Source organism: Semicossyphus pulcher, unplaced genomic scaffold (assembly GCF_022749685.1).
Source record: "Semicossyphus pulcher isolate SPU_LCO1_2020_fin unplaced genomic scaffold, fSemPul1.0.p SCAF_11, whole genome shotgun sequence".
NCBI lineage: Eukaryota > Metazoa > Chordata > Actinopteri > Labriformes > Labridae > Semicossyphus > Semicossyphus pulcher.
In genome coordinates this window covers 28,666,655-28,692,406 of record NW_027211615.1, presented here as the reverse complement: position 1 = coordinate 28,692,406, position 25,752 = coordinate 28,666,655, and the positions used below count along the sequence as shown (strand labels likewise).

At 41.7% G+C, this 25,752-nt stretch overlaps 3 protein-coding genes across 3 annotated transcripts in view; 2 read left to right on the top strand and 1 right to left on the bottom strand.

The window, feature by feature from the left end:
- The first annotated feature begins 384 nt into the window (after positions 1 to 384).
- Positions 385 to 3,394, top strand: naa20 (N-alpha-acetyltransferase 20, NatB catalytic subunit). The gene is made up of 6 exons (XM_069687009.1): positions 385 to 460; positions 1,090 to 1,114; positions 1,374 to 1,464; positions 1,944 to 2,079; positions 2,310 to 2,455; positions 3,001 to 3,394. The coding sequence occupies exons 1-6, from the start codon at positions 408 to 410 to the stop codon at positions 3,084 to 3,086; spliced, it is 537 nt and encodes a 178-aa protein (XP_069543110.1). The 5' UTR covers positions 385 to 407; the 3' UTR covers positions 3,087 to 3,394.
- crnkl1 (crooked neck pre-mRNA splicing factor 1) lies at positions 2,227 to 10,700 on the bottom strand. The gene is made up of 14 exons (XM_069687000.1): positions 10,546 to 10,700; positions 9,587 to 9,739; positions 9,289 to 9,380; positions 9,040 to 9,198; positions 8,498 to 8,664; positions 8,037 to 8,215; positions 7,772 to 7,942; positions 7,399 to 7,590; positions 6,477 to 6,536; positions 6,248 to 6,328; positions 5,619 to 5,858; positions 5,389 to 5,490; positions 5,026 to 5,274; positions 2,227 to 4,692 (listed from the first exon to the last, which is right to left on the bottom strand). Exons 1-14 carry the CDS (start codon positions 10,591 to 10,593, stop codon positions 3,472 to 3,474), a joined length of 3,114 nt encoding a protein of 1,037 aa, XP_069543101.1. The 5' UTR covers positions 10,594 to 10,700; the 3' UTR covers positions 2,227 to 3,471.
- A 738-nt stretch (positions 10,701 to 11,438) lies between these two features.
- Positions 11,439 to 25,752, top strand: part of cfap61 (cilia and flagella associated protein 61) — a 31,849-nt gene continuing 17,535 nt past the window's right edge. The window contains exons 1-14 of the mRNA XM_069657678.1: positions 11,439 to 11,581; positions 12,522 to 12,672; positions 12,850 to 12,926; positions 13,492 to 13,559; positions 13,657 to 13,777; positions 14,227 to 14,356; positions 15,071 to 15,199; positions 15,505 to 15,587; positions 17,365 to 17,404; positions 17,550 to 17,686; positions 17,781 to 17,907; positions 18,970 to 19,047; positions 19,416 to 19,622; positions 21,436 to 21,564. Coding sequence (XP_069513779.1) covers positions 11,439 to 11,581; positions 12,522 to 12,672; positions 12,850 to 12,926; positions 13,492 to 13,559; positions 13,657 to 13,777; positions 14,227 to 14,356; positions 15,071 to 15,199; positions 15,505 to 15,587; positions 17,365 to 17,404; positions 17,550 to 17,686; positions 17,781 to 17,907; positions 18,970 to 19,047; positions 19,416 to 19,622; positions 21,436 to 21,564 — 1,620 coding nt within the window. The remainder of the gene's footprint in view (positions 11,582 to 12,521; positions 12,673 to 12,849; positions 12,927 to 13,491; positions 13,560 to 13,656; positions 13,778 to 14,226; positions 14,357 to 15,070; positions 15,200 to 15,504; positions 15,588 to 17,364; positions 17,405 to 17,549; positions 17,687 to 17,780; positions 17,908 to 18,969; positions 19,048 to 19,415; positions 19,623 to 21,435; positions 21,565 to 25,752) is intronic.

The window sequence follows — 25,752 nt, the reverse complement described above, 5'->3', positions numbered from 1 at the left end:
TGTGTTTTGGATATGTTAAACCATGTTAACTTTGAAGTAGTGCCTATCATTTTCAAAGCTTGTTATCTGTTAGTTGGACTAATGTTGTCAAAGCCATGGTCTGCCTAATGAAACCAGAGAAATTGGCTTTTATCCACCATAGAATTGTCTTTATATGTAGATGAAAGAAGCTTGAATTATATACTTAACTAGAGAACTTCATTAAATGTACCACCACACTAAAACTTAACCTTAGTCCTAAAAACAGGAAAAAGAAATATCACATAACATAATGATGTATTTTACCTTATATTCCTGTAGTATCTCCGTGTCAGCAGGGGGCGCTCCTCTCTTTCGTCCAGCCGTTTACAGTGAAGCGGTGTCTCTTTTCCTCTATGAGGTGAAAGGACACAGACCAGCACGTCAAGATGACAACATTAAGACCTTTTACTTGCGATGATTTATTTAAATTCAACAATATGTGAGTGAAATCCTGTCAGCTTTAACATTTCGCTTCTATTTTTATTTCAGCGTCTTGTGTTTATGTGGCCAAAGCACCCTTACAGCCTGTTTTAAAGTATGCAGCAGCGTTAGCAAGCTAACAGACAGGCGGCTGGCTGGGTAGAATGCTCTACCAAACGCCATTAAAGTAACAGAGAATACAATAATGTAATTGTTAACGGTAATATAGAAAAGAACATAATGCCTGACCGGTACACTGTCTGAATACTTAGTGTCCTCTAGATAAATCGGCACACATTTTATCAGTCTACTAAGTGTCTTTTTAGTAGAAATGAGCATCTATTCGCCTTATTATGCCAGCTAGTAAGCTAACCTAGCTAGAATAGTAGCTAACAGTGCATCAGCTGTTGAAATCATAAGAAAATTACTTTAGTTGGTCAGGCACGGGTATTGTGTTTTCAATTATAAACCCGTTTGAAATGAATGCCCATTTTCGTTTGTGTCTATAACATAACAATTAGAAAACTTTTCATTTTTGTATTGAGTTTGGTTTGCCTCTTCATAAAATATATTTATGTCCCCTTGGAAGTTTTGTCATAGACAAGGCAATCAAGAAATTACTTATGTTTTCTGTTTTTTTTCCAACAGCAACCTGGACCCGTTGACAGAAACTGTATCCTTTAATTTAACATATACTGTATATAGCTATCAGCTAGCCTAGCCATATTAGCTCATAAGTCATTTCATATTACTGTCATATCAGAAATTAAACCTCACATCTCTTATATAGTTGTGGTGTATTAAAGCTGTAGTTGAATTAGAAACATAAAGGTGACTGAGTATTTACACTCTGTAGAAATAACTTGGGAGAACAAAACAGTGTGTTTTATTTGTAACAAAGTCTGTAGATTTCTTTGACCTTTGAACTCCAGTATGGGATCCCCTTTTACCTGCAGTACCTGGCTCACTGGCCGGAGTACTTCATCGTCGCTGAGGCTCCTGGTGGTGAACTGATGGGCTACAGTAAGTCCTGTTTGCCTTGTCAGATATTAGAATTTTTCTACTTAGCGCGTGTCCTTTTTGCACAGGAATGTTTTCAATTTTTTATTTGCAACAGAAAAACCTTTTTGAACAGACCAGTATTGTGCTCCAAATGAGGTTTTAATGACTTGGAGGCTTGTAAAAAAAAAAAGACCTTGCCTCCAACTGCACTGTCACTTTTATTTGTACTGGCTTTTTATCATGATATAAAAAGTTCACTCCCAACAACAGACCAAAACAATTCTTACACATATCTTGAAAACAATAATGAAAAAAAAAACTATCAATGTTAAAGTGAATTAGGTTTTAGATTTGAAGTGCTCAGTGCTTCGTTTATTTTGTCTTACATAACAGCCAGATTTCAAACTATCATCAGACTTTCCTGTGTTTCGGTTCAGTAAAATAAACTCTTAGTTCAAAGTTCACATGACTTACTGATCTTGTGGCTTTCTTGCTTGCAGTCATGGGGAAGGCAGAGGGATCTGTGGCTCGGGAGGAATGGCACGGTCACGTCACAGCTCTGTCTGTCGCCCCGGAGTTCAGACGACTTGGACTCGCAGCCAAACTCATGGAGATGTTGGAGGAGATCTCAGAGAGGTGTGTAACATTACACCTAGGTTCATTAAACATGTAATTAATGAGATAATTACTGTTTGCGACACAGATATAAAAGGTCAACTGAGCAGCATCATTATGAAGAACAAAAAGCCAGACACTTCAGGCAGCATCAAATTCACTCCCCTTTTTTATTTTGAAAATTAAGTTGTCTTAGTGATAGATGTGAACAGCTAATGACCTAATTATAAATATGTTGTCTTGTTTTGTAGGAAAGGTGGATTTTTTGTGGATCTCTTCGTGCGAGTCTCTAACCAGGTGGCGGTGAACATGTACAAACGTCTGGGCTACAGCGTCTACAGGACGGTGATCGAGTACTACTCAGCGAGCAACGGAGAACCTGATGAAGATGCTTATGGTGAGAAAAGTTATCAACTGAAATGAGATGATTAGTAAATGGTAAATGGACCGTACTTATATAGCGCTTCTCTGGTCTTTGCCACCACTCAAAGCTGCTTTTACACTACATATCACATTCACCCATTCACACACTGATGGCAGAGGCTGCTACGTAAAGTGCCCAACTGTCAATCAGATATCACATTCTGGCTATGCCACCGGGAGCAATTTGGGGTTCAGTGTCTTGCCCAAGGACACTACGACACGTAGCCTGAGGGAGCTGGGGATCGAACCTCCGACCTTCCGATTGAAAGACGACCGACTCAAATCAAATGTCCCTTTTTTTTGCTGGCTCTTTCATGCCTTTTAATTACCATGATAACTCTGAATGAGCATTACAAAACAGCCTTTTTGTTCTGCACATTTTACCCTTGACTCAGCTGGAGAGAAATCTGCAGTCTTGCTCAATATTATCCAACAGCAGAGGGCGCTGTTCCTCCAGAATAAGCAGGGATGTAGGATAGGTTTTAATAACAGATGATTTATATTTCTTTTTTCTTGCAGACATGAGGAAAGCTCTGTCCAGGGACACGGAGAAGAAGTCCATCATCCCGCTGCCTCATCCTGTCAGACCAGAGGACATCGAATAACAATAGACTGTGGCTCTCTGCGCTCTTCATCCTGATAATCACATGTGGATCATCTAATTTCAGCTCCTGCTCAGTTATCTTGTACATACTTGTTTACTATTCCTCCGTGCTAAAGAGTCAGAGAGCCACCGATTGTACAAACTTTATATTCCCAAACAATCCATTCAGTTTTATTTCCTGTAAATTCTAAATGATGATTTGCTAAAGAAATAAGACAACGAGCGAGTTTGAAGTGATGTTTGTGTAATGGCACAGATGCAAAGAAGACATGGTCGTACAATAAAGACTGCTCGACGGCTGCTTTTGTTGTTTTTGTTATAAAAAGAAATGCATGAGTAGAAAAATCAGTCCAGGATGAAAGTCGCTCCCCTCGTGTCCCATCAATCTAATCTTTATCGTCATCGCTGCTCCTGCTCTCTCTCTCTTCATCGCTGCTCCTGCTATCTCTCTCTCCACTGTGGCTCCTGCTCTTTCTCTCTCCACCGCTGCTCCTATCTCTCTCTCCACCGCTGCTCCTGCTCTTTCTCTCTTCACCGCTGCTCCTATCTCTCTCTCCACCGCTGCTCCTATCTCTCTTTCCACCGCTGCTCCTATCTCTCTCTCCACCGCTGCTCCTGCTCTTTCTCTCTCCACTGTGGCTCCTGCTCTTTCTCTCTCCACTGTGGCTCCTGCTCTTTCTCTCTTCACCGCTGCTCCCATCTCTCTCTCCACCGCTGCTCCTATCTCTCTCTTCATCGCTGCTCCTGCTCTCTCTCTCTCCACTGCGGCCCCTGCTCTCTCTCTCTCCACTGCGGCCCCTGCTCTTTCTCTCTTCACCGCGGCTCCTGCTATCTCTGTCCCCACTGCGGCTCCTGCTCTTTCTCTCTTCACCGTGGCTCCTGCTCTTTCTATCTCCACTGCGGCTCCTGCTCTCTCTCTCTTCACCGAGGCTCCTGCTCTCTCTCTCTTCACCGCGGCTCCTGCTCTCTCTCTCTCCACTGTGGCTCCTGCTCTCTCTCTCTTCACCGCGGCTCCTGCTCTCTCTCCCTTCACCGTTGCTCCTGCTCTCTCTCCCTTCACCGTTGCTCCTGCTCTCTCTCCCTTCACCGCGGCTCCTGCTCTCTCTCTCTTCACCGCGGCTCCTGCTCTCTCTCTCTTTACCGCGACTCCTGCCATCTCTCTCTTCATCGCGGCTCCTGCTCTCTTTCTCTTCACCGCGGCTCCTGCCATCTCTCTCTTCATCTCCGCTCCTGCTATCTTGCTCCTGATCGCCACTCCTCTTTTTCTCTTTTGCCTCTTTCTCTCCATCATCGTCTTCATCACTGTCACTGTCACTTTCACTGCTGCTGCTGCTGTTGTCATCGTCTCGATCGTCGTACGTCTTCTCCTGCTCCGTTTCGGCCTCAGTGTTTTTGTCAGAGTCGTTTTCCGGCTGGTCTTCCGGAGCGGCTGCAGGTTCGTCAGTGGATGGCGAGTCTTCAGCCCCTGGAGCTTTTTCTGGAACGTCCTCGTCCACGATCTGCTGCCTCTTCCACATTTTTGCCATGGCGAGCAGTTTGAGGTTGGGCTGGTTGGCGGCGTCCTCTGGGAAGATGTAGTCATAGTACTCCTCCCAGCCTGCGTCGGACTGGAAGAATCAGGAAGAGAGAATGGGATTAATACTTTCTTTGTTTCTGTCTTCTACCATTAATTTGTCACCTTACAGATCCTGTTGTCCTGATCAATGCATATTCTACTTCAAAGAGTTTTGCATGAAATATATTTCTTGTACATATTTATTGGTTTAACCCAGCGGCTATCATCACAGTTATCTCCCAGTGAAGGAAACAAAGCTCTTCTTCCATTTGGGATGATTAACTGAGCTGCACAAACAGAACCTTCTCTAATTAAAGCCCAACAACTGTCTAAGAGAAGTGACAAAGAAGTTTCTAGGTGAGGAGCAAGGATGTCGAGTTCTTACCCCATCCTCGGCTGTCAGCTTCCTCCTCTTCTTCACCTTCTCCGGCAGCAGCTTCCTCACTCTCTCCATGGTGCTGTCGGAGCCAAACTCCTTTTCAAAGTCCTTCCAGGATTCGAGCAGCATCAGACGCTCCTCCTTCTCCTCGCAGCTCCTCATGCTCTTGTTGGCCTCCTCGAAGATCTGCCGGCACTTCTGCAGCCTGTCGGGGCCTTCGATCGACAGCTCGAACTTGGCGTAGCTGATCCAAACCTGCACGAGAGGAAATCAGAGCATGCAACAGCGTGAGTTCAAATATTTCTAGGTTTGAAAAGCATTATTGTTTAGATATCAAACGAGCACATGAAACTAAAGTGCAGTTCTCACCTTGACATGCTGGGTGCGCTGCAGCAGCCTTTTGTAAAGGTTTCTCGTGTTTCCAAACTCCTCCTGCTCAATCTCAAAGTCAATGTAGGACTTCCACAGCACCTGCAAAGTTAACAGAGATTAGAACAACTCCTTCAATTAAGATTAGAAAAGCAGCAAATAGGAAAAAACTAAAAGTGAATAAGTTATATCTTCAGTCCACATTCCCCGGCCCTAACTGTTATCCGTACCTCCGGCATGTCGAGTCGTGGCTGTCCGATGGCGAGCTCGAAGATGCCGCGGGCTCGGTCCATGTCTCCCAGGATCGTCTCCAGCTCTGCGAACTTGATCCAGGTGGTGCAGTTCTCCGGACTGAACTCCAGGTATTTCTCGTACAGCTTCCTGCAGCGGTCGAACTCTCTCAGCTGCAGCTCCAGCTCGATGTAGCCCTTCAGCAGCTTGTTCTTTGGGCATTTACCGATCGCTGTACCCTGAGGAGAGAAACGAGGGTGAGAAGACATCAATGATGCAGTCAGACCAGGTACAAAATAATATGGCTGCTTAAACTCTTTCCTAATTAAAAACTAGGTCAGCCTGTTTATTTGTTTTGTATTTATTGTTGTAAATATGGCTTCCTCCCACAGTCCAAAGACATGCTCGTTAGGTTCACTGTTTACTCTAAAATTTGCCCGTATGTGTGAATGTGAGCGTGAAAGGTTGTCTGTCTGTGTGACAGCCCTGTGATTGACTGGAGATCAGTACAGGTGTAACCCCGCCTCTCGCCCAATAACAGCCGGGATATGCTCCAACCCCCCCCGCGACCCTGAACAGGATAAGTGGTATAGATAATGGATGGATGGATGGATGCGGTAAATCTTACCATGACCCTTCTGGCTCCCTGCAGGTTCTTCTGCCGGATCTCAAACTGAGCGTAGAGAAGCCAAATCTTTGCGAATGTGAACTAAAATAAAAACAAGACAAAAGGTTACAATGACAAATTTTTCTCTTCACCAGTGTTTCTTTTAACACAGTGCCACTAGAATTGTCTTGTTCTTAAGAGAAACACCAAAGTATCAGGACTCATTTTAAGTATATGAAGACGTAAAAACCTTTTTATGTGGGACGAGGTCCAGACAGGCCTGATACACCTGCCTCGTTGTCTCTGGATCCTGATGGAAAAACAATACATTTTTATTTAATATATAACTGTTCAATAAATTCAGCTGAGATAGCATCTAAATATATTAGAAATAAAATAAAAAAATTGGACTGTTTTTGCTTTTCCTTATAATGTTTTGTTTATTTTTACTATTCGAATTAAGATGATTTTACTTATTTCTGTAGACACCCCAGGGGCCGCTGTCACAAAGATGTTTTACACTGGTTTATAGTGTTCATAGTGCTCATAGATTAAACTAATGCAAGTTAGACCACTTCACAAAAATAAAGACTGACAAATTTTAACACCTTACCCCCAGGCTAACTCAGCTCAAAGACCCATTTTACCAGGGTAACAATCAGTGACACCTGCTGACCAGTAACACCAAATTTTGAACGTCTTTGATGGTCCTTTCAACGGTCGGATTAATGCCGTTTACTGTTGCTGCAATTTTTTGTTGTTGTTGTTGTTGCACTCTTGGCTGAATTTTCCAAGTAAAAATGCCCTTAAAACGGTTGAATTCCTCAAATAGACAAACATGTTCTGCTGGGGTAAACGGATTTGAGCGGTTAGATGCGCTTACTCGGTCGGCCATTTTTTTGTTTTGAAAAAAGTCTTAATTTACCCAGAATTCAATGCACCAGTCAAAAACTACAGTGCTTTGTGAAACGGATGAATTTAGAGCTGAATCTGAAGTCTGAGTATTTCTTATATCTAAGCCAGTTAAAGTCTATCTTTGTGAAACCGGCCCCTGGTTTATCTGCTTTTATATAACTTTTTTTTTTAATAAGAATTTTTGTAGCTCAGCACCATTATATAATTTCTTTCTCATTAGTTTCTTGAAGTAAGTATTGCAAAGCGAGTAAACCGACCTTGACCTCCAGCTCTTCATACAGAGCGTAGTTGATCCACAGGTAGATGTATCTCTTCCAGTGTCTCTTCTCCTGGATGGGGGGGATGTTGGCGATGGCTCGCTCATAAACCTCTCTCACTGTGTCGGGATCAGCGTCGTTCTCCACCAGGCGGAGGTAATCAAACCAGGCGTCATAGTTGTGTGGGTTCGCCTGAGAAGAGACAGAATAACGTCGGTGATGGGGACAGGAAGTAACCATAACACAGGATACAGCTACATGTACCAACTGTAGTATATATTCATGTGAATCAATGAGGAAGAGGGTAGGCTCATTGTTTTTTAATAACACCTGAACGGATATTACAAAAGTATCCAGTTTCAATGGTAAATACCTTGACTTCTTCCTCATACTGGAACCTTCTTTTGTTGACTATGACGTCCTCGATTCCCCTTCGGTCTCCAAACTTCTTTTCGAACATGGTGTAGTACTTGAAGAGCTCCTGAGCCTGGTGTTTGGGGATTCTGTCCAAGGCATACTTATAGATCACCCGAACACGCTCAAACTGTGAAGAAAGGGATGTTTAAAACCATCAGTGCCCAAAGTTCAAAGGCTTTCATTGAATGTATACATTTTGTTTTGTACTAGACTACACAAACCTCTTTCTGCGTCTCCTCAAATTTGGCGAAGGAGACAAAGAGGTTTTCTTCCACATGTTCCTCTCCGAAGAACTCCACCGCCCTCTCGTACACCTTCCTGCTGTGAGCGATATAGCCGTGCTTCTCTTCAAAACGAGCGTACTTGATCCAGTTCTTCACCTCGGGGTGAACCATGACGAGTGCAGAGGAGTTAAGGAGTTTTAACATGACAAAGAAATATCATCACAAGGTTATAAAATACAAAGACTGTCACTTATGTTTTCTCCAGATACATCAGAACAAAAATTTAACATGACTTGAAAACTTGCATTATTGCTTTCTCCCTGTTTTTACCACAATAAAGGTGTAGAAGGTCATGTATCTCCTGTAATGAACGTGAGTTTAAATTTGGTCTAACGCCACCTGCTTTCAGTGGAGTCAGTTAAAGAACACAAACAATGACAATACAAACTAAAGGATATATCGCTCATAAATGGTGCGGGCTTTGTCCACTTCCTTGTAGCGCAGCTCAAAGTTGATGTAGGAATGCCAGGCCTGTTCATCAGGCTCCCACTCCATCCAGCGCTCAAACGCCTGCCTGCAGCCAGCCACGTTCCCCAGCATCTCCTCCATGTAGGTGTACTTGTACCTTTTACAGGACAAAAAGTTACACGTTAAAAAAACTGGAATAGATATTTGTAAAGCCACTTAATTAGGTTACAAATACATACAATAATAAAATTAGAGTTTTTTTTAAGTGAAAAAAGAACAAAAAACTAAAACAGATTCTCTATCAATCTACTTATTCTTCTTTGAATATCATCTTTTTCTTATCCTGTATTTTGTGTCCTTTTTTGGACATTTGGAATGTTTGGCAAAAGAGGAGCTTCCAGTTTTTTTATTTCTTGCATCAACTTTCTGCTGTAAGATTGTTTTTTTTATCTTTGCTCCTAAATAAAATACATTTCAGAACAAAACCTCCCAAGCCAACGCACACACTGCAATGTATAAACATCATTCGTACCAGAACTGGTTGACTCGTGGGAGGATGGTGATGGCTCTGTCCCAGATGTTGCGGGCGTGGTTCACCTGGCGGCTCTTCATCTCCATCTCGGCATACTTCAGCCACAGAGTGATGTTGCGATGATCCACATCCAGCGCACGCTCGTAAATGGAACGAGCCCTGAAACCACAAGTAGCAGCGATGAGGGAAAACTGTACGGCAGAGACATGTTGGGGACTGTTCAGGATTGACTGGTAAAAGACACAATACCTCTGGATCTCCTTCAGGCTTTCCTCCCATTGTGCGTATTTTATCCAGTTACTGATGACAGTACGATTCTTCCGGATGTTGTCCTCGAACCCCTGAAAGAAAACAGCAGAAAATGGCTTGATGAAAAGGAACTTTAAATTTATTATATGTTATTTTAAACATGTAACAGTGTAAAAAGCGTGTTTAAAACTCTTTTACAAAGTCAAGTATGAATAGCAGAATGTAGATGTCATGGTCATATTTCACACAGGTACAAACTGAAAGTACCAGACATTTAAGGTAAACCATAACCACTTACCTTCCTCTTCCTTAGTTTGTAATCGTTCAGCTCCTCCTCATCAGTGATCTTCTGTTTTGGAGGTGGTGGCAGAAGTTCAAGCTCCCTCTCTTTAGCTTCCCTCAGCAGCTGCTCAGCTGTGATCTGAACCTCTGCAGGAGCTTTATTCTTCACCTGAAATACAATAAAACGTTCTTCAACACCATGCTAACTTGTTTGTTTGGATGACTATTTAAGACTGGAGCTTTGGCGGAACTCAGAACTCAGAACTTTTGTGAATGGGGAGACAATGCACTTAGTAACATAATCTTACATTTAAAAGGTTGTCTTTGTTTACACATGCTGTTTTACCAAGCTGTATAAGGTGTCATGTAAATCTGTGAGTTAAGCACGTGTATGTGTATGAATGAAACTAATAAACAATCATAACTCCTCCTCCAACTACTACTAATGTAACTACTAGATTGGCCCGTAGTATACGGCCGGCTCAACAAACAGTCTTGTATATGTTTTAGATACAGGAAATATGTTTGAGAAACACGTCTTAAGACAGACATTTTAAAACAGACTCTTAAACCGTTTACCAAGATAATAAATCCGACTGGTAATTTACTCGTAAACGAAAACAGGAATAACTACTGCACTGTAGAATAAAATTAAAACATAACTAACACAAGCAAAGTGCAGTATGGTTGAGTAATATAACAGCCAATGCAGCCCTCATTTAGCGTAAACAGGAAAGTCTGCAAAGCTGTTGTTCAGACTCAAGTGTTTCATAGGCTAACGTTACCGCCTAAAATGGTAACTTAATGTATATGGTTATATAAGACTGCAGCTATACAACGTCTGGATTTGGTCAAAAACAAACATGAGGACTATCTGTCGCTAGAAGCTTCCTATATTAAACTTCGGCGCTATTTGTTAGCATTAGCTTAACCGAAGTTAGCCCATGGTTCTTCTAATGACTTGTTTTTCATTACCTTCGCCACCTTCGGTATCCGCTGCTTTCCTGCCGCAGTGGAAGCCATTTTACTGGCAGCTGTAACCAAATTTTACAACCAAAACTTGCTAAAAATGTTTCGACAGCAAAAACTTTAACGGGTAACACAACGTTTTAGTAACATCCAGCGCGAGCCACCATGACAGTACCCAGAATGCCTTGCGAATTCACATTAACCCTCCATTCAGGTGGTGTCGGATAAATCTGAAAAATGGGTTTTCGACTCGTAAAATACACGTTTAGGCTCCCTCTTGTCGGAGCAACAGGGAAAGTCGGAGAAAATGAAGGTACCCAAATTTATTGTTGACAAAAGTGACGCCATATTACGGGGAAACTGACTAAAGTAATTCGAGTAATGCAAATTAACATTTTGGCTGATTTGTTAATTGTAATATAATTTAAGGATTTAGCCTTTAATTGTTGTTCAAGTAGAGTTGACTAGTTTAGTTCTGAACAATCAATTACTAGGGATTTTTTCTATAGCGTCCACTTTGTTTTCACATTACGACATAAGTGTCGTCAACACACCAATCGGAGAACCCCGAGCATCCTAAGAGCACTTGAATGCAGCATGACCCCTAGTGCGGCGTACTGTTTCTATGGTTACAGAGTATGCGTTAGCAAGTTGGCTAAAACTGCGACGTAACGATAACCTACAGTTTTATTTATTTATATATATATATTCTAATTTCACTCGCAAGTTATAGTAAGTAACAATTGTTTTGGACTGGGCACCATTAAGACAGTTTTTATTTATTTAACTAATTAAGCTAGTCAATGTCGTTGTTGTATTTATTGTGGTTATTCTTGTTGTTGGATGTAATGTCGTTACTCAAGAGATACTCTGTCTTTCTATTTGGAAGTATAGTGAAGATGAGGTCCATAACTTCATCCAGTGGCCAAGAGGAAGCTGTAACCGTGAGAAGAAGTGAATCAGCGGATGCTCAGGGGATTGACAGCCTCATCTGCCCCCCAGCTCTGGCCGTTTTTGGAAGGGTCAATATCATTCATCTTCTGTGAGACAACAAGTTTCTTTTTCATCATCTTAATCATGAAGTTAGACAATAATTAACAAGCTTTTTTTTTTTTATATAGAGGAACGCTAAAGTACTTGTGCGTGTGTGTTCAGCTGCCATTGAATTTATTTTTGTTAATAATTTAGTTTATAAATGTCAAAAACAATGGGAAAGTACACGACAGCATACTTCCAACAAAGTTCTATCTATTTATTACTTTACCTCACTAAGACTCATTTTAATTGTCATAAAGGCACATATAGTTGTATTCTCTGTACAGAGTTATCATTGTACTGTACATGCCAGGTTTAAAATTATCCATTCGTAGTCTGTATTTGCTTATTCTTAACTCTATGGATATTTACTTATATCATTATTCCATATTTATATTTTTGCAGTAGCCTATATGCACCTTATTGTCCTTTCCACTTTCTGGTTAGAAGGCCATCTCCATAATATTATACTGGTTCCTTCTCTGAGCATCTCTAAAATGTTGAATGTAATGTAATCTAAATTCATCTAGTCTTGTGATTTGATCAAATAATTTACTCAGTTCACATTAAATAATTACAGTAAAAAAACAACAACTATATGTTTGGAAATTCTCTCTTTCACAAAAGCAAAGTTTGGGCTGGAAGAAAAACCACTAAAATGTACACAATTTCTAAAAATCATTTCTGCAATTTACTCCATTCTCTATTTGAAACATTCATTAATTGAAAGCAGCCATAAAGCAGTTCATGCAACCATATTTTATCACTCAATTAGAGCATAAGAACACACATGGATAGAAGAGATGTGGACAATTTTTGCGAAAAGATACCAAAGGATATTTGAACTGACTTTTTATTTCCTGCAGTTAAATCTTGCCTCATATATGACGACATATGATGATAATGTCATCTTAATGTCATCTTCTCTGGGTCTTGTTTCCTTCCAGAGAGAAAGCCAACCTGGCCGTGACTCTGGCCAATGAAAAGGAGGACATTCTGGCACACGCTTCCTTCTTCGATCACCCTGTTGGAGATTTGGTGAATCAGGCTCACTGGGAGCCTTTCCTGCAGAAACAATTCAGAGCGGAAAAATGCACAGTGTGTATAAATCATGAAGTCAGATGATAGTGCAAAGAGCAGCTGACGTAGTGCAGAAAGTGCAGTCGTTTTTGAGTTTAATGCTATTTATGTGTGATAATCGTTTTTGTTAATACTGCATCACATCTTTTGCCTCAACATAAATAATCCAGCACTCCATTTTTCTTCCCTCTGCAGCCTTTGAACACTCTCTTCCTCCACTTGTTTGTGGCAAAGCCGGAATTCGCTCTGGCAAGTGCAAAGGAAATAATGAGGTATGAAAATCTCCACTGGTGGCAAAAAGAAGTTCGATTGTATAAAAGTGTATGAGAAATGTCACCATAATGATTTCCTGAGGATGATTTAGCTCTGCTTTAATACATTTAAAGAAATAGAGACAATAAAGCAGGTGTGCTTTAGGGTGTGGCTACTTGTGATTGACAAAATGCAACCACAGCAACCTGATAAAGGCCTGTTTGGGATTCGCTTGAAGTACAAGAAACTGATTGGCTGTCTATTTTGTTTCGAGCCTGTATTTCACAAGCCAAAGTAAGCATCCCAATTATTATCAAAGTAACCGTGAATTATAGATGCACCTTGCTAACCATGCTAGTGCTAGCATAAGTTGATAACTTATCCTCTCTCTATCTTCAACCGCCTCCCAAAAGGCCGTCATAATCTTGGTGAAATGGGTTAAATCAGTAAACAAAACAATGCGTGGCTGCATCCACTTCTTATACATAGTCTTTAGCAAGAAGCATCCAGATAAAGTAGATTCATAAAGATTAATGCAATGACCTCAAAATGATAATTTCCTTGTTGTTTTGATTTTCTTAACAGGGCTGTCTTTAACGCCGTTGCAGAGCTTGAATACATCTGTCTGGTCACCCTGAACGTCTGTGTTTTAGGTGAAGAACTGCATCAAACTCTTTGTTAATTTTAACAGTTATACAAAAAGCAAACTTGGAAGAGATCTGAAGAGTCTTGTGATTGCTTTTTGTCCAGAGCCGGCGCTGGAGGAGATGTTTGAGCCACTGCAGCGCCTGACAGACCCCGGGCCTCAGTGCTTGGCATTAATCTGCCACAGACGAGAGCACTTTCCGAGGCGTCATATCCGCCCAGCCAGGTGATTTCAGATCATTCCTCCTCACTTATGTAGAATCTGACTGGAAAACAATAAAACCCATACATATACTGTAGTTCATATACGTATAATGCAATGAAAAGAGGGTGGAGGTTAAGGTGATGGAAATGTATCCAAACTCCAAATTCAACATATTCTTGAACAGTTGAATATCTTTTATCATTTTACTGAAACACATGGCTCTATTGTGCTGTAACTGGGTACATTTAAAGCTGCATTCATTACTCTTATTAGCCACTTGGGGGCAGCGTAAACAAGCTGACACACCCATAGCCGTGACATATTGCCACCTAATTTACTCAGATCCACGTTCAGTATCACATTCAACTAGCCCTTTTATGTAACTGAGATTAATTTGACTTATTTGGATATATGCTGTGTAATAGTGGAGCTTTAAGTTGTGGACCTCTCCTCTTTTTCTTACGTTGCAGGGTTAAAGATCATGACGACATCATGCCCTTATTTACAGAACAGCCAAAAGTGCTGTCAGTGGAGCGGCCGTACTTCCTGGCAGAGCTCATCGAGGGACAGAACGAGGAAAATCATGCAGCTGTTTGTGAGGTTGGTTCTGACGTTCAGCCATTTCCTCACTTTAATACAGAAGAACGTGTTTTTTCAGCAGAAGCTCTTTTTTCTGAAGATTATCTGGTTCGTCTGATCTTACATGATTTGTTTCCATTAATCTCTCTTCCAGTATGAACATAATGTAAAATCGTCTCGCTGATGATGCTTTGACTGATTGTCAGACACCCTGCTGGGGTCCGTTCCCTCGGGACCTGAGAGACGACAGATCTTCTCTCCCTGCCAGTCGGGCTGACATGTGTTCATGGCAGCATATGGCAGATACGAGCTGATACTTGGCCAAGACATGCTCTCACTGAACATATTGTGTCCAGACATCTGAAGCATTTTGGGCTTTTTGTCTGAATGTGTTCAGCACTCCGAGAACAAACAGGCAAACATTGCCCCAGAGGGTTGTGTTGTTCATCCTGCCGAATGCCAGAAACCTTTGAAAATAACGCTACAGAATGTGTCGGTTCAATACATTTAGTGTTCAGAACAGTCGTTACTAAGCTCTTTGAAAGCAACCAGACTCCACTGATAAAAACAGTATTTTTACCTTGAAGAACTTGCTGGTCGCTGCCTCGTTTGTGTTATTGTCTGATGTTGGTGTTTTAAAGGTTAGTTCAGATGCAACACAATATTTTACACGAAAAAAAGGTCAAAGATATGAAAATGACTCTGTGCATTGATGTCTGTGTGTTTCCTCCACAGAGCGACGGAGTTGCCGTCGGCTTCATCAGCGTCACTTCTGATGTCGACTTAAAACGGCTGCAGGACGACTTTGATTTGAGGGAGTTTAATGGTTTGTACAAACTGCAGCAAACAAAAGACAACGAACCTGCTCAGTCAGAATCAGGAGACAATGAAGAAGAACGGAGAGAAACCCAAACATCAGAGTCACAGCAGGTAATTCTGTACATTTATACCACCCACATCAGCTGGTATTATCAGCTACTGATGAAGATCAGCCACAAGAAGGAAGCATTGTAATGGTGTCCCCCTTCTACAATTAATTCATTGATACAAGTCATGGTATAAACATTTAAAAATAACAGTTGAAATGTTCCACTGTCCAGTAGCACATCAGATATAAACTGTGTAGCTCCAGTGTTCTCGTTCTAACTGTGGCATGTTGGCAGGAGGAGACGCCGTCCACAGCACACGTCTCAGAGGAATCCAACGCTTTCTGTATTCAGATCTTCGTTATCGACAAGAACTTTGAAACGAGGTAAGACCTGGATGAAGTCTGTGTGAGGGTGTTAACGAGTGAGTTTTCAGTGTATTTCTAAAAATTCTAAATTCTAAAAATTAAAGGACAAAGCTGCTCATAATTTTTCTAAATGTGTTCAAATCCCATGAAAATATCTAAATCGAAAGTGAGCTGATCTTCTTTCTCTGTGCCATAGAAGTCCAAAAGCTCACCAGTGAGTCACACTGTTGTATTGAGTAACATGTTCCTTCTTCACCACGAACACACACACTGTAGATCATTTTGATTCAGTCCCCCGATCTCCGTCCTGCTGCCCACCCCACAGCCCACCAGAGCACAAAGTGTGGAGTGATACACCGCTGAAAATAGTCCCCAACGAATGCACTACTTTCTTCTGTTTGTTTGATCAGAACTACAGAGAGAAGCTGTGTGAAGAAATAACTAATACACTAATTAAAAGTATATAACTAACAACTAATAACTAATAATATATGTTGTAGTAGCCATTTGTCCACAAAGTACTACTGATGCACCATGGGAATGTGTGTACGCAGGCAAAACAAGTCCTTTCAGAGCTGTGCGTTTCTCATGGTTTATTTTCCACCAAAACAAACAAAGACATCCTGCCCCCATAGGCTCACCCAGGTGCATGCTGGTCCTCTACCTGCCTTACCTACCTATGTAAACTCACTGCCCACAGTGTTACCCTAATTCCCAAAGAAAACTAAACACTAATTATGCAAAAGTAAATATATTATACTAAACTAAACAAATAACTAGCAAAAGAAAATATTATCAAATATCTCATAAATAAAGCGAACATCTAGAGTAATCCACCAAACAATACTACTTATTATTAGTAAACTAAATACACAGCTAAATACTAAGAACGAATAAATATCTCCTACATATGTACTTATATACTTTAAACATTTGAATCTTTTGAGCTCGGAGCTGAGAGCCTCAGACGAGAGGTATGACACTACTCAGAGACAGTTTGAAAAATATAAAAAGATGAACGTGTTTTTGCAGAATTGATTTCATATATTGTGATGAACTGTATCATTTAATATATAATATAAAACATTTTTTAATTCAAAACTTAGAAGCTAAATGTTCCAATTTACACCAAAATGTATAAATAATCATGAGTTAACCCTAATTCACCAAAAAGGTCCCAATGAGATACAATATGTCTGCTGCCAGAGAGTCCAGTCATGATTAGTTTCAAAAAAAAAAAAAATATATATATATATCATAAAGATGAAAAACACAACAGACAAAGCATTTTGACATTTGAAATGATGAATAAAACAATTAAAGTACACAGTAAAACAAAACACTGCACTATGACAGAATGTGTAGTTTATTTTAGTGATGTAAACAATAACAGTACAGTCACGTTTCCCAGTGTAACACTGGTACATTTTTAGGCCGTGCTGTTGCGTCGATGGCAGCCGTCCAGAGCTCCATCAGTCATATGCCGTGTTAGAGCAGAGAGAGTGACTGTTAGTTGGCTCCCGCTGGGCTGCTCTCTCCGCCGCCTTACCTCCCAGCTGTTGCGGAGTATGAAGTCGAGTCGCTTCCTGCCGAGAGTGAGCATGTTATTAATGAGAGGAGCGCTTAAAGTGACAGCGTGACAGAGCTGAAGGCGAGAAGTTGGGCTGGAAGCAGTGGGGCAGATTGCTCGGCCAGTTGTTCCAACGCAGTGATCACCAGCTTGGATTTCATTCACAATTTGGCACTGACACATATTTTCACTTAACTTCCCCTCCTCCTCCTTCTTCTCTTCCAGATCAGTGGACTTTATTCCATATATATTCAACCTGTTCCCTGTGAGTATCATCTCTGCATGTTAAGTTTAAGACATCCGACTGATGTTCTGTTACAAAAATAAGTCTCTTTATGAATTGCACAAGCAGACAACAGTTAATTAGACGTTAAATAGAGACTCCTGTGTACCTGTTGTCTGTCTTTCAGGACCTGGACTTCTGCATCATCACTGTACCGACACTGTGCCCTGAGTTCCCGTTGCTGCAGAGCTTCCACAGAGTTCCCCGCCGTGCCTCCAGCACACTGCCCCGTGAACTCTACATCTTCCATCGCACCGGGCTCGGGTGGGTCAAAGGTTTTGCGTTTCTCTCCTGGTATGCCGCTCAGCATAGCAAGTTCTCAGCTTTGATCATGTCTAGTTTGTGGTCGTTCTTGCAGGAGTGTGGAGGTGAGGCCCGCTGTGGCTGCTGACCGGCAGGCTGTCTCTGATCTGGTGAAAGGTCTGAGGCTGAGTGAGTCCCTGCTGCAGGACCTGGACTGCTTCTATGAGACCTGCAGAGACCTGGTCAGTGCACACACACTGATATAGATGCATCTGGGATTCATGGGAAAGTTTGTGTTTTATTTAAACTGCAGTTACTGATGCAGCCCTGCCTTACCATGAAGAACTGTAATAAGGTTGTTGTTATTCTTATTTGTGTTTACAGCTTTCCAAAAGTTTGCAGGATTTGAAACCAAGTCAAAAAAACAAACTCTGATTTGGCTTTTCTCACCATCGATGTGCACCTGTTTCTCAGTTGTCTGAAAGCGGACCAACAAGCTGCCCTGTGGTGAAGCTCGAAGCTTTTTAATGCAAGAGAGGAAAACCCGAGACACCAAACGGGGTTAAAAAAAATCCACTTCTGTTGCATTTCTTCCGGTTGAAAATCATCTAAACTAACTCATATTTTCCTCCGAGGACACTAAAGTTTTACACATGATTTTTAATAACAGTAAGCGTATTGACAACACAGTATTAGATATGATAGAGGTGGTGTTGGATTACTGATATTTAAAACAATAATTCCTCCATAATGTTTAATTTGCTAAACTAATATAAATGCACATAGTTTATTGTTCTGTCTCTTCTTTGTTCCCCCGACCTTTGCAGTTCCCCCCTGTTTTCTCTTTAAAAACTCTAACACTAAACCTACCTTCAGTATGCAAAAAAAAAAGTGTTCCACATGAACCACCTTTGAGAAGCTGGCCTGTAACAGGCTCAATATTTGGAAATCATCTGACTTTGCATAATATCAAGGTTAGAAATTCTAACTGGGATCCCTTCAAATTTTAAATTGAAACGCTGATTGTTTTGGACGATCAAGTGTGACTGGAGCTGCTGACGATGATTGTCTTGGAGTAAGGAGGAATATCTCACATATGCCAGGGAACAGATTGGTGAGAATTCAGTTGAACAGCTTCTCCTCTCTGACTGACACCCCAGCTGTCACTGCTGCAGCTCCAACACTGATAATTACTTCTCGAATCAGAATCGCTTCCTCTGTGTTCATGGCACCGGACCGCTACGAGAAGCTCAATGCAATACACACTTTTAAACGCACGTATATTCTGTTCTTGTGTTTGTCAGGACGGGGTCAGGCTGCAGGCCTTCGTGGCCCAGGTGAACCGTGAGGTTGTGGGGATCCTGATCATCAGAGACGAGCAGGTAGGTGCAGAGTACCAGTCACTGTCCAAATGTGAAACTGAAATGTTAACTAAAAAGTATTGAAATTTCTACTGTTAAGACATTTTTCAAAAGCTAGAGGCACCAAAACATTTCTTCTCTGCAAAGTCTAATCCAAAATATTTTCGTGAAAGGATGAAGCTCAGTGTTGCACACTGCCCCCGTAAGAAATGCCAGGAAACACTACTACAACACATTCTTACTATTATGTGACATTTTATAGACCAAAAATCTAACCCAAGACATAATGGTTTAAAAGGAACAAAAATAGAGGCACTGTCAAATTAAGGCATTAACACATTTTTTTTCTTGGAATGCTCCTCTGACTTTACTCGATCTGTCTCTGTCAGGACATGGAGTACATCCGAGCCCACTACAACATCGAGAACTTCATCTACTTCAGCCACCACAGCTACGAGGAGCACGCTCAGATACGCCACTTTGTCCTCAAGCCCTCCTTCCAGCACTTCTCCACTCATGTGTTTAAGGAGGTCCTCCGGCTGGCTCACAGATCCTGCCTGTACCTCAGAATCTACCCCTCGGACCCCAGCCAGGAGGTGGGTGCACAGGGACCCAATCACCAGGCCCCATATAGCCTCTGTGCACGTCTGCTCAGATACACATAGTCTTTAGAGTGTGCTGTTCCTCAGCTCAAGCAATGCAAAAAGTATTCTTCATGACGAGCCATTTTTAAACTGGGGCCCTATTTTCACATATTTTTGGTCTAAATGACATGAAGGCGACTCACCCTTACATCTTCAAAGCAACCAGACTCCATTTAAGAAGACAGCAATTTTAGCTCACAGAATCAGGAGAAACTAACCACCGCTTACGCGATTGGTAAGGTTTGTGTGATATTGTGTTTTGAATAAATATTGTGATTAACCCGAACAAAACGTTTGAAACGCTACAGTCACACAATAAAACAAACTAACAGACCAGAGCAGCCGTACAAAGCTCCTCTGTTTTTCCATGTACAATTACCTTTTTTGTCATTGGAGTCTGGTGGCTTTAAAGAGAGTAAAGCAACAGTAAAAACATCTCTCTCTGTAATGGGGTAGCAACCTGCACTAAAGCATACCCTGCTTTATTGTCTTTTAACCCAAACGTGAGCATAACTAACAAAATGAACATCATGCTGTCCTGAAGAGGACTTCAAACTACAGCTTTAGACCATAAATTCATTAGTGAGAAGTAGTTTCATTTTGTTAAACATCTGGTTCTTTCCTTTGAGGTAGGAGTTCCACAGGGTTGTTGAATCCTGCCTTTGTGTAAAAGAAACCTCCGTCAGTCATTCAGGCTTAGCATTTAGGGTTTTTCTAAGTTGTAAAAAAAATGGCCGTACTCACCTCTTCCTGTATGTCTCCTCTGCAAGGGGCAGTGTCCAAAGATTGCAGCAGGCCTGAGCACTTCCTAAAGAGCTAGTGGACTAAACCATTAAGGGGAAAGAGGGGAGTCCAGGCACAGATCATGTTCAGTTATATGATTATGTTTAGTTAAAGTGTACGTGATTTATCAATGGTAATTTACATTAACGTAAATGTTCTTTCTCTACATTATATTTGTATGACGGATTTGTTTTAGTGTAAATAAGTGTCTTTTTATAAGCTTGTGGTCCCACTGAAGTGGCCTTGTCCATCTAATTACCTGCAGCAGGGAGGCTATAAAAGGCAGCTAGTGTGTGTTGGTGTTTCATGGTGTAAGTATGGGAGACAGTTCTAGCTAATATGGTGTGTTGCATTTCTTTTTCTTTTTCCTGGAAAGCTGCAGCCAAAACATTGGACAGACATGAGAAGGCTACGCTACAAACATCACATATCAGACTTAAAAAGCTTCCTGTTTACACATTTATACAAAGAGAAAACAATCTACAGTACCTTCCATATTGCAGAGCAAACCGTCACCTGCAGCTGTGAAAGCAGATCGCATACAGATCGATTTCACGTTTCAAAGTTGCAGCAGACTCAAGCAGGTCATCTTTTGCAGAGTGCGTCCCTCTGCAGGCTGCTGTCCCCGGGGTCAGGGCAGCAGGTGCTCACACTGCTGCCAGCTCCACCTCTCCACACCATAATAAGACATTTCCTCAACATGTAGAGGCCTCCACTTCCTCTGCTAATTACCTTCCACAGACAAGCACCAGATTGGACGATGATGATGTGCAAATAGAATAATGGCAGAGGATAACCAGGCAGTGGGAAAAGCATTGGCTGATGTTTTCCAGTGTAAAGCTTGCATCATCTAACCTCTTCACCGGAGCTCATTATCACCCTGCTGCCTCGCGAGCCCTCACACTGATGCTGCTTAACCTCTGAGGGGATTTTTCTCTGTCTCTGAGCTCACTGACATCCTGCCCTCTTCTTCTGCACCCAGAATTCCTGCGTCCACCATCTGGATTTGGTCCTCAACTGTGCGGTCCCAGTCCGCCCGCGACGCCAGATCATCTACCCGCTGGAGGAGCTTGGCATCAACGCGCCTTCCAGGCAGATCACGGAGGACCAGGTGGGCCCGGCAGCAGCTGGCTGACAGGGAGCAGCCTGCCAGGGAATGTAGATTAGCTGCTGACAGAGGGGGGACAGCAGGGCGTTAATGTGACCACAAGGCGGTGCTGTTTCAAAAGGGAACAGTGGATCAGTGTGAGTCATTATAAAGTGTGGAGGGAAACTTCATTACAGTAGTGTTCAAACCCAGTGTAATGGCATGAACACTGACTTTATATTTCCAGCCAGAAACGACCCCTGACTCCTTTCTTTATCAACATGTCAAACTGAGGGTTCAACTTTATGTATTTTTGTTAACTGTAAAACAACTTGCAGTTGTTTAAGTAAAAAAATGCAGACTTCTTTCACTTCTGCTCATAAGATATTCAAAGATTAGAAATTTAACATAATAAATGAAACATGTTACACTAAGGATACATTAAGTCTTAGACAGTCAGACCTGATCTCAAATTTCAACATTGTAATCCTGGCTGGTGCTCACTGGAAAATGTTAGTTGTAAAAAAACATGTTTTCGGGCTAATTTTCAGGACCACTACTCACGTTTCCCACCTGTTCTTAAGTCATAAACTTAGGAGAGAAAACTCTTGGACCAGACAATGGATCACCAGATTGAATTTTTCCTTTCTTAAGGGCTTCTGTAGTTTTCTTCTTCAGTTCTGTCACGTTTTTGTGTCCATCACCAGGAATTCCTTTGGGAGGATAATGAATGAATGGATGGATGGAATCCATACAAAAGTGTGCACTGTTATCCCCGCTTCAATGAGCAGTATCTCACTCCTCTCTTTAACGGCTGTGCAGCCACTTCACATGTGGTATGAACAAGTTTGTTTTCAAGCAGCTTTCAAGGTTTTACTTCAGTATTTTAAGTCTTCTCCTTCAGGGCTTCTTGCTCTCTGTGTCATATAACTTAAGCTGAAAGATTCGCTTTGAGTTCTACTTTGTTTTACTTTGTTCAGACGTTGGTGAAGTCAGAATCAGTTTTATTGGCCAAGTCTGTCGGCACACACAAAGAATTTGACTCTGTTTTAACTCTCAATGTCCAGACACACAAAGACAAGGTGAACAGACACTTTCATGATAAATCCAAGTCTGAATTGTTCTGTTTAAATGTTACCGAGCGTGATCTTGTCCTACATCTTCCGCGTCTGGCTGATCTCATTGTGTCCGTGATTTATTCTCACATCCTGCTCTTTAAACATTAACCACGCGTACAGCAGCGCTCTTTAAACCCGAGGCGTCACTGGGTACACTCACACGTTCATCTCACTCCATCAGACCCCGTCTGCCCCCTTTCACCTCGGTAACACAGCGGTCCTGATTTCCAGCCTCCCGTGCAGATAAGAGCCTCGCCTGTGGGATGATTAATCAAATTTAAAGCACCTGTTCCCTCTCTGTCAATACGTACAGGATCATATTACACAGAGCGGCGGCCATTGTGTTCAGGGAAGGTGAGGCGTCTACTGCGTGATAAGAGCAGCTGCACCTGCTGCACCGCACATGCAGATGAGACAGCAGCTTTGTTCATGTGAATGCCTCATCTGGTTAATTCCTGCAGTATTCAGATGGATGCATGCAGGCATCTCATTTCCCCACATGCAATAACAAACGCAGGATTTTTACATATAAAGTAACACTCTTTTTCAATCAGTGTCAAAGTGCAGCATCTGCATGACACAGGGTAAGAATCATTGTTAGTGTGCTGCGCTTTGTAGACCCCATGTATGACCTCCATTAGAAATGATAAGCAGAAACGTTCTCCTCTCTGTGTCTCTGTTTGTCTCTCACCGCTTCAGCCTGCAGGGCTCCAGTCCAGCTCTCCTACCTGCTGCTGTAATCAAAGCCCATTCAGAGCGCTTCATTATTGAAGTTTGGAACAAAATACGATGCTCCCTTTGCTGAATTAATGTCTCTTTATCTACAACATTTAATCTTTAGCTTCAGCTTGGCAGTAAGAGCACACAATCCAGAATTAGCTACAAAAATGCTCCTTGGAAGTCGTAGTTCACTTCTCTCCTTGTTTTTGCAGAACACAGGCTTGAATGTTCAGCTGTTCTACATACAGCTCCAGAAAAACACAAACAGAGCACTGTTAAAATCTGTTTTTCTCTGGTTCTTCTGTTTACAGGTTTGTGTTTGTGTCAAATGAACTTTTTATTGTTAACAACATTTCTCCTACTTCCAAAGCAAATCTTCTCATTGAGGTCTTTTATCTGCAGAAAGTGTCGACTGGTTAAGAAAACAAAAAGTTTTTCAGAGCTGGAATAATCAAAGAAAACCTGGAATAACCTGTTTTTTAATCACAGCATTCATGCATCTCTGCGTGCTCTCCTCCAGTCTGTATCAGTGCTGCTGGATAACGTTAGGCCGCTCTCAGAGCAGCTCGGCGTTGTTCGATGGCTTGTGACCGTCCACCTTCCTCTTGAACACATTCAGGTTTTCAATGCGGTTCAGGTCTGGATTGGGCGGCCATGACAAGTAAAGGCAGGACCCGTAAAACACAGTTTCTTTCAGGGGATGCTTCCTCACGTCCTGCGTCACAGTGTTTAGTGCCTGATGATCTTTTCCTCTTATTTGGTCGTCTCGTCACTTTTGGATAACCGAGCAAAACCCTGACATAAATAGTTGTTTATTAACCAAATCTTTTCCTTAACCCTGAGATTAAAGCTACAGGAGTTATTGTGTCTGATTGTAACTTAAACTGATTTCTTATATATTTGTGATCATTGATTTACAAACACTTTGAATCTTCTAACTTTACTGCTCGCACGGCTGCAACCGCGACGAGACCTTCTCACGATTTCAAAAGACTTTAATCTGACAGTCTTTTTTAAATCTACAAATCTCTGTCATAACGTTATATTTAACCAATATCACACTCGAGGTTGTGATACTGAATATCATCAGGGCTGTGATTCGGTCGTAGGCACAAGGCTGCACATATTCAGTTCAACATCACAACCTCGAGTGTGATATTATTTCTATTCAACAGTTATACAAGCAGCAAATAGAAGTAGGCAGTAATAATCAACAACAGATTATTTTCTGCTCCACCAACTCGACTAGTTCCACAACAACTGAAAGTGGACTGTTGTTGCCAAGCAACCCAAACATTCTCCTGCACTCTGTGTCTACAGCTGTTTTTATCATGTACATTTATCTGTTTGTTTTAATCTATCATCAAGCAGTGAAATAAGAGTCTGCAGAGTGGTTCAGAGGCACCAGCCTGATCAGTGTAAACATACACGGTCTGCTGTGACGTTAATTAACAGCATTCAGAACACCTGGCTGAGGCGAAGGGATACACAGAGGGAAAAGTCCCAGTGGCGTTGTGCTCTATATCACCAACTACTTCTTTGTTCATGTATCAGGCTTATAGATCATTTTAACCCAAATCACCTAACAAAGTATTTTTGTGCCAGAACTGAAACCGTTTTCTTTAGTTTTGTGTAAAAGTCACAGTTTAGTTCAGGAGGAAGTCCTGGTTCTAAAATAATGTCAACATGTTAGTTTCTCTTTGGTGAAAGAGAAACTGCTTTGCTCTGACAGTCACGGAGCTCGCTGAAGTCCCCAACTCTGTGCTCCAGTAATATCTCCAATGTCAGAGCTCTAATTAAACTGAACAGGTCTTTTATAGGTCTCTTATTAGGCTCAAATATCTGCCAAAAGTATCACCACAAAAAAGGTTTTTTTTGACCTGATTAAAAATGTATCAAAAAATATTGAATAACGTTCTAAAGTAGGCAAGAAAATGTGATTTGCTTTTGTTTAATTGCTACATTAAAAGTATTTCTAAGATGACTTACATGTCTGATGCACGCACACATAAATAACCATATGGCCTTTTGTCTTCTGCTAATCAAACCCTCTCAGTGTGTGACGGATGTTGGGCACGTTCGCCCTCGTGGAAATGATCTGAATATTACACAAAGGTTAATTTTACCCTCGGGTTCCCTTCTTTTTCGCTCACTACTGTTTTCATCCAACAAGGTGCATTGTGGGGCCAATCTGCCTAATTACAGATGATGAAGGAGCCATTAGCTGCGTCAGATCACAGGGCGAGGACCGGAGACGCTCTGCGTTGGAGGAATTGGAAGATTAGAACGCAGTGCTTCTCTAATTCCTGCGGGACTGTTGTGTAATTGTTGTGCAAAAGTGTTCCTTCACTGTCACGTCGCGTATTTGATCCCT

Excerpts from the sequence above, each read along its gene's own strand:
- crnkl1 (XM_069687000.1), bottom strand. The coding sequence starts at position 10,593 with ATGGCTTCCACTGCGGCAGGAAAGCAGCGGATACCGAAGGTGGCGAAG. Across the intron at positions 9,381-9,586 it reads ACAAACTAAGGAAGAGGAAG|GGGTTCGAGGACAACATCCG; the intron begins GTAAGTGGTTAT and ends GTTTTCTTTCAG. Across the intron at positions 5,859-6,247 it reads AGGGAGCCAGAAGGGTCATG|GGTACAGCGATCGGTAAATG; the intron begins GTAAGATTTACC and ends TTCTCTCCTCAG.
- naa20 (XM_069687009.1), top strand. The coding sequence starts at position 408 with ATGACAACATTAAGACCTTTTACTTGCGATGATTTATTTAAATTCAAC. Across the intron at positions 1,465-1,943 it reads TGGTGAACTGATGGGCTACA|TCATGGGGAAGGCAGAGGGA; the intron begins GTAAGTCCTGTT and ends TCTTGCTTGCAG. Across the intron at positions 2,456-3,000 it reads ACCTGATGAAGATGCTTATG|ACATGAGGAAAGCTCTGTCC; the intron begins GTGAGAAAAGTT and ends TTTTTCTTGCAG.